Genomic DNA, 8,114 nt, shown 5'->3' with positions numbered 1-8,114 from the left:
ACGGCGCCCGGTGCCTCCTCCCTGGACTGCCCGCGGTGGGCAGTCGGGGGTCACCGCCGCGCTCTGCGAGGCTCCTCTGCCTCCCGGTGGCACCCTGTGGCATTGAAAAGACCTGAACTGAACGGCCTGAAGTTGTGTCGGGAAGGGGGTGATGGTTTTGGTTGGGTATTAGAGAAGTATCCACCCCAGAGGCTGGTCGAGCACTGGAAGAGGTGGGACACGTCCAGCACTCCTGCCCAGGCTTCTGGGAAGACGGGAATTAATTTTCCCCTTTTGCTGCAAAGAACATGCTCTCTCAGCATCTCAGCTTCGTGAGCTCAGGGTGGGGGTCCTGGCATCCTCCTCCTGGTAGCTGCTTCATTTTGGTCCTCTCTTTGCAGCTCTGGAGCCCACTCAAAGCTGGTGGCCCAGTGCAAGGATGCTCTTTGCAGCACACAGGACAGTGGGAGATGCAGGTCCCTCTCATCCCTTGGCTGCAGAGCAGCTTCCCAATAATTTAGTGAACCACTATTCTTGTTTCAATAACCATTAGAGGGCCTCCAGGCTAACTCTGAAAGTGTTACAACAGCACAAAACACTGACATCTGCCATCTCTGTGCTTATTGCCCAGCTCCCAGGAAGGCAGGAATGCCATGGTTTTTTTAGGCTATAAATCCTTTAACCCTGGATGATCTATCGTTGTTAGTGCAGTGGCCTAATCCCAGCCTTTGTACACTACTGTAATATAAATATTTATTAGCTGGCTCAGCCTGTAGGGCTGTGCCTTCACCTCATTGTCATGGCTGTTTTTGGGGAGCAGCAGGGTGGTTTCTGAAGGCTGGGTGTCCTGTGCGAAGGGTTTAAGTACTGGGAGAAGATGCTGAAGGATCCTTCCCTGTTTAACTATTGCTGTTCTTGCTCACTCTGTGCCATCTTTAAGGCAGCAAAAGCTATGGCAAGGTGTTTCCAGCATATTCATAATGTTGTTCCATACTATCCTCTAAGACAGATCTATAAGACAGATCTAGAAGAAATGCTGGAAGGACTGGAGTCACTGGGTAATGCTCTCATTCTCCCATATTTTCAGACACCAAACTCACAAACTCCGTATTTTTAAACTGCTTTTTATTGAAATGTAGTACATTAGCAAACCCTAACTAGTCAGTATACACTATGAACATATCGGCATATACCACATAACTACAATACAGTGTTATACTTACATCAAAACATGTCAACAAGTTTTGCTGCTGGCAAGCTACACTTCCACAGGGACTGGAAAGCTCTGGCTGTCAGGAGGGCACTGTGTGTCCCTGTGTCCCTGCAGCATCCCCAGACCCCTGGCAGCTGCTGGCGTGTTCAGGTTACCTGGTCACACCTGTGTGACCCACCTGGCAGCAAGCCAGTTCAGACTTTTCATTTTACACACACACACAAATTGGGGATTTTTGTTGTTGTTTGCTGCAGTCTCCTGTGCCCAAAGGCTGGGGGGTCCCCTCTCTGCTGAGATAAAATGATCCCATTTTGCTTCAGTTTCAGGATTCAGTTAGCCATGGCCTCAAGCAGGTGATCCTGGACAGGCATGGTCATACAGAGCAGCTTTTAGTAATTAACGTCTACTTGCAAACTGCAGCAGGGCTGATGGGACAAGCAGAAGAGTGATGCTACCACTCATTTTGCTCTGAAAGGTTATTCCCCATTACAGGAGTGGTGTTACAGACCTTACCAGTGCTGGGAGTTAAGCCTAGACACAGACGGTGGGGAAAGCCTGCCTGCTGATGTGGTGGCACAGGGAAGGTCTCTCGTTTATGTAGCACCTTCCAGCACTAGCAGAAAGCGACAGGCCAGGGTGCTGCCTTGCTGGGACCTCACAAACCTGCACCAGGAGCTTTGCTTGGACAGCCCCAAACAGTATATCAAGCATTCCTGGCTTAACAGCAGCAAAGAACAAGTTTCACACCCAGACTTTCCTGTGCTGGAGCATGGGAGGGTTGCTGAGGTGTTTTCTGTGTGATCCTCTCTCCCAGTGCAGTCCAGGTCTGTGGGGAGGCTGCAGGCAGCTACAGCTCTTACTGCCCAAGACAGTGTGAGGGTATTAAAGACACAGGCACGGGTGATCCACAGCAAATCTGAATGATCCATGCCTTAACATAGCCCAGCAGAGCTGCTCTGCTGGGAATTAATGGCTCTTGTCCCCCCCGCCCCGAGGGGTTTGGGCAGCCGAAGATCAAGACAGAGCCAAGCAAAAGGCGAGCCCTGGAGTATGTGAGAAGCAGCAAAAAAAGAAGAACAACCCCCAAAAAAAGGCAAATGGCACATAAATGCACACAGCTGAGCTCAGGGAAAAGAATAAAAGCTCCTGGCTCCTAAGGGGCTTGTGGGTACAAGTGGAGACAGGAATAGCCCAGCAGGAGTGAGGGAGCCTTCTCATACGTGTCCATCTGACTTCTGGGCTGCAAATCCCCTGGCCCAGCTGTATGACACTAACTGATGTTACACCTCAGCCTTGCACTGAAATCACTCTAAGTACCTTGTAGTAGTGTTTCAGTAAAACACTGTAGTTCTTACTTTGTAGGAATATTAATACTTAATTAGTAACTCCTTAGGAAAGGGACTATTTTTGGGCAATACTCTATACCACAGGGCCCCCAAGACCAGAGACCCTGGACATTATTAAGAAAAAAAAAAAAATTCAGATGTTATTGCACAACCTACACATCCATTTCTGTTCACATGAGCATCTCCACGAGGCTAACGGGCAGAAGAGCAAAAGGTTGCTCCATGCAGGGATTCAGAGAATGAGCATCTCACAACAGCCCAGATCCCACATGCCCTGCTTTGGCTGAGCACAGCCCAGCAGGAACCTCTGTGCTCCCACAGACTGTGACTGGTTTGGAGCAATGCATCCCCTTGGAGGGGCTGGCTGCCATGGTGATGGCACAGTGGGGTGATGGCACAGTGATGAAGAAGATGCTGGAAAACAGGTGGACAGCAGTGCCTGCACAGCAGGGACCTTCACCCAACTCTCCAGAGGAGGAGGAAGCCAGTAGTACCGTGATGGAGTGGAAAGGTAGAGATTAATTGGGAAAATTAAGAGTGGGGATGTTGCAGGCTCTTAAAAAGACTAGGTTAATGAAAGAATCAATCAACTGACAGCTAACAAGTTGTCAATTATTGGTGATTTGCAAAGGCTCTGTGAGCAGATTTCATCCTCCCAAAGCACTGTGCAAGTACCAGGTAAACCTGACAAGCCCTTCTGAATTTGGGGCTTTTGGTCGACATCTCAGGACATCATTGGCTGGGGGTTACAGAGCATCATGGCCCTGGATCAGGAGCAAAATCCCACCTGGAGCCCTGCTCTTGTCACTGCATCCCGCAAGGAAGGGGTAGGGAGCACAGCTTTTTCTCTTAATTATTTCAAAAACAAGGGAAGAAAAGCAGAAATGAGCACCAGCATACTGAAGTACTGTCTACCTCTCCCCTGATTTCCCCCCAGTCTGTTTAGTTGGAACATCTTTCCCTCTCTCTCTCCCTCCCCAGCTCACCAGCTTCCACTGACTGTGCCAGAACTGAGGCTGCCCTGCGGTGCAGCAAGTCTAGCAGGGAAAGGAAAAAGTGAAGATATCTTTAAATATAACAACACATATGCAAGTTGTCATGGCACATCACACACTCTTCTGCAACACTCAGGCTGGAAAATTAGGTCAAGTATGGCTGGGTAACACAGGGTGAAAAAGGAGCAAAAGCTTTACTTGGGAATTTGAAGGTGTTTCCTGAGGTCCCTGCCCTGAGATCTGTCCTTTTCTGCCCACCCTGCAGGGCTGGCAGCATCCCTGTAGCTCCTGCCTTTGCCCCACTGTGCCTCGGCTTCTGAGCTGCTGTGCTATTTCCTACACTGTAAAAAACAAAATGACTATTAGCTAAGCAAAATAACAAATATTTTTAATAATTAAGTCAACTCACTGGCCAGTGATCAGGCTGCAGAGCTGCCTGAACTTCAGCTCAACCCTGGTGCCTTCATCCTTCAGCTCATGACCTGACTGTGGCACTCCCTCAAACCTAAATTGGACTGATCAAGTCCTGGAGCCTCAGCATGACCCATATTTCCTGCAGAATTCCCTCTGCTTTCCAGGAGCTGGTAAAAACCTCTCCCAAGCATTTGCACTATTTTACATGAATGTGTTTAAAGAAAACAGATGTGTAAAAGTCTCATAACATAGTCCTAGACATGTTTATTAAACTGGTTTTGGTCTTTCTTTGGCTAATGCAGAATACCTGGCTATTTCTATAGCATCCTCAGGTGCCAGGGCAAGCATCCTAGAGCAAAGGGACAATGCAGATTCCAACACATGAGCTCACTGGAGGGAGCAGTTGTGGGATCGTTAGATAAATTTTAACATGCTTCAAATTTAATATTTAATGTTGTGTATCATAGGTAAAAAGCACACTTACAGTCTGGTTTCTTACTGGCAATTATCCTCTAAGAACACAAGCAAACCCTGATTTTACAAATGTCTTATGGGAACATGCAAAACTTTCATAGAAGAGGAAGCTGAGAAAGGGAAGGCAAAGTGTTGGGGTTTAAATAGTTTAGGAAAACACTTGGAGATAAAAGCTTTTCTTCATATGTAGAAGTCATAAACTGAATGTTTTCATGTTAAGAAAAGCACTTTTTTTTAACCTTAAAAATTATTTTCCAAGTTACTGGCACTTACAGTGCTTGGTAGGTTACCGTATATTTTACTTCTGTGAAATGACTCAACCACACACAGCACCACTGCAGCAGAACAAGAACAACGATGCTCATCAAGCTTTTTTTATATACTGATTAATATTAAAAAGAAAACCTCAAACTTACCAGCACAGCACAGAAATAAATCACCTATGTTGCTGTGGTGCCTCTTCCCCATCCTAAATGTGACTTAACTGGGGAAAGCCTGCTCGAGCACGTCCTGGTGCGCACGTAGGGACCAAGTGCTTGAACACACTTTAATTTTTCCAGTGTTGCAATATTTCCCAAATCCAGGATGTCAGTTACAAATACCAGCTCCCCTATCCAAGATGCTACAGCACAAATCCATTTTTACATCACTGTGCCAGACCCTGATCTTCACTGGGGCAAACTTGTCCTCCCCCTGCTTAAAACCAAGATGGTAGGTTAGAAATAAGATTTAGCAAAATACAAATTACATTATTTATTATTTTGTCTTTGGGGGCTTTGTGCTTTCTAGTTTTTAGTTTCCATGCCTCTTCTAGCTTTTCTGTATATTCTGGCACACAGCTTGTGCAAACGGGCTCAGCTGGAGTTGGGAAATCACCAGGTTTGGGTTTGTGCTGAAAATGTGCCCCAGTGACATTCCCAGTGGCCTTAGGGGAAATCTTTGTGTTGGGATGGGGCAGCCCCTACAAGAAGGATTTGCTCAGAGCATCAGCACCCCATGCAGTGCTACAGGAGCCTGTCCTACCCAAAACCCCACCAGAGCAGCTCTGTGCTGGCCGGAGACATCACAACATGTTTGCATTTAACCAGGAACACCCAGATATCTGGGTTTATCATAACCTGACTGCCCTCATGGATAAGAACAATAACTCCATAACCTCCTTGAGAGACGGTGATTTTTCTCTCAGGCATTTGCGTTCCCAAGGCGCCGCTCCCACGTGTCCCTGCTGATCTTGCAGATGTAATTATGAACACAGAGGCTGCTCAACCAGCCCTTCTGCCGCCCCCGAGTCCCATACGGGTTCAGCTCAGGCAGGCTGGGATGGGGAGCTGTGCCTGGGCTGGGGTGCAGCTCAGGCAGGCTGGGATGGGGAGCTGTGCCTGGGCTGGGGTGCAGCTCAGGCAGGCTGGGATGGGGAGCTGTGCCTGGGCTGGGGTGCAGCTCAGGCAGGCTGGGATGGGGAGCTGTGCCTGGGCTCGCCGGCAGTGCCAGAGCTGTCGCTGCCTGCCCTGCACACCTGCCAGCAGAGGAGGGATGCTGACCACGACCCTCTGCTGCCCCAGCACCTGTGGCACTTCTGTGACCTTCACTTCTGCTTTGTAGGAGAAAGTGGGTGTTAAAATTGTGCTCTTAAAAAAGTTTGGGGCTTCAGCGCATTTCCAGAGCGAGCTGAATGGCAATAAAAGTGCATTTGGTAAACATCAATGTGGGTATTATGAGAAAAACCTCCCTACACTTCATGCCACCCACTCTTGAATTATCAGATTAAATAAAGCTGACGCACAGCAACAAAAGTCAAAGCATGCTCGGCAAAGAGGTTCATTTCCTCATTTTACAGAGCTGGGTTTTTCTTTTTCTCTTGAACATCCATGTTAAAGACACAGCTGAACCACACTTCAGAAAAGGATATATGTTAAGCAGACTGCTATACAATTAAAAACATTATAAAGGAGGGGAAATTCCCCTGCTTGTAGCAAAAGCAGGTGAAATTAAAGCATGGCAGGATAAGTCTTACCTTTCTTTTTGGCTTAACTGATTTCTCAAGATTCCTTTACAGAGAGTGAAACCGTGTTTCACATTACAAGGACACAAATGAGTTTCTACACCTACAGTAACTTAGATTGCAATGGAGAAAAATCCAAACATTCATTAACAGCTATGCATTGTCTGGTTGGAAACGGTGGAGCAGAAGCGCTCGCTCCTCCACGTCTGTTCATTTGAGGAACACTGTGGATGACTTAGCTCCAGAGGTTCCTCTCTCGCTCTCCATTTCTGCATTGTTCTCTCAGAAGCTTGCAAACAATATCCATTTCCCCACCGCTTCTGTCACATGCTGGTAAAAATTGATTTTTCCTGCAGCGAGTCAAAGCAGTAGCTGCTTTCCTTTCTTCTCCTGCTTTCTGCATTCCCGTTATTGATGTCAGTGGGAAAGGGCACAGCTCAGAGAACGTATTTGTTAAATAACTGTTGCAGATCTCAACAGGAGAGTGGGATAAGAAGCATACCTCTTTTCTTCTCTGTGTAATGCCAACATGCTGGCTTTTAAAAAACCTCAGTGAAAAATTTGGTGGATTTTTTACCCCCCACCCCCCAAAAAAAAGTTACGTGAGAAAGAAAGCTAATTTGATTCCTGCATATTTCAAGAAGTCTAATGGTTTTTAGGTAGATCAAGTGCTGGTTCTGTGAATGTCCTCTCTACAGAGATTCACTTGACTTCAGCACACAGAAGGACCAAAAGTATATTCTGTATATACCATTTTCCTCCTGCTTCAATCAAATTGGAGAAAAAAATCCACGCATCAAGTTCCTTGAAATCTTTCTGCAAATGCAGGTCCTCTCTGCAGCTTGAATGTCAGACTGGCTCGCCACTGTCCAGGGTTAAGTGGGTTGTAGGAAACTGAATGCACTTAGAAAGGTCCCTCTCAGAAGGGGCTATTTCACAGTAAGGTTATGGATTGACCGAGATATACAAGTGCTTTTACCAGTCACTGGCCATCTCCTCTACAACCAGTTCCCTTTCTGACATTGCCCAACCATCTGGACAACTAAAAACTTGGAAACAGCAGACGCCTGTGTAAGAGACGCATTTGCAGTTCAGCACAAACTCTTAGGGCCACCGTAAAACCTCTCCTGCATCGCCGCGGCTGGGCCGACACAGCTCCCCATGCTGTTCTCAGCAATTTCCATCAGACAACCTTGCTTGCGCACAGCTCTTTGTCAGCTCAAAGATGCCACCCTCAGAATCCACCACAGCTGGTCTTCGTCTGTGCAAACGAGAAGGCGGGTTCGTGTTCTGGAAAAAGCAGCTCTTCTTCAGACAAAGGAGATCCATGGAAAGAGTACACAACAATAGGAATGAGAAATGAAAAAAACAGAAAAAGGGCCAGGAAGGAGCATGGATCCCTTTCAGGTTTTGTTCTCGTCGTACATGTCCAAGGCAGGCTCGATGGATGAGAACTCGCTCTCGTAGACCAGGCTTCGAGGGGACAAAGAGTTACGATGGAAGAAGTGACTGCCTGCAAGAGGTACAACAAAACCACGTTAGCAACACACATGAACAATGAAAGAACTGAATAAAGCATCCTCATACCTGTGTGCTGGATGCAAACACAGTACACATGGAAAAAACAGCCACCCTTCAACACAAAACATTAACAACCATATGAAACATTTCACCTCTGTTTGTGTGCTCCC

General features: G+C 47.1%; 1 protein-coding gene across 1 annotated transcript in view; it reads right to left on the bottom strand.

Annotated features, from left to right (window-relative positions):
- Positions 1 to 1,087: 1,087 nt before the first annotated feature.
- RNF130 (ring finger protein 130) overlaps positions 1,088 to 8,114 on the bottom strand; it is a 55,219-nt gene continuing 48,192 nt past the window's right edge. Inside the window, exon 8 of the mRNA XM_088063507.1 lies at positions 1,088 to 7,936. Within this exon, the coding sequence (XP_087919633.1) occupies positions 7,827 to 7,936 (110 nt within the window). The 3' untranslated portion in view covers positions 1,088 to 7,826. The remainder of the gene's footprint in view (positions 7,937 to 8,114) is intronic.

This window comes from Pseudopodoces humilis, chromosome 17 (genome assembly GCF_049639895.1).
Source record: "Pseudopodoces humilis isolate 2021_Gansu_Grassland_sample_001 chromosome 17, ASM4963989v1, whole genome shotgun sequence".
Classification (NCBI taxonomy): Eukaryota; Metazoa; Chordata; class Aves; order Passeriformes; family Paridae; genus Pseudopodoces; species Pseudopodoces humilis.
Note: the sequence above shows the minus strand (reverse complement) of the source record. Positions and strands in the feature narration are given on the sequence as shown.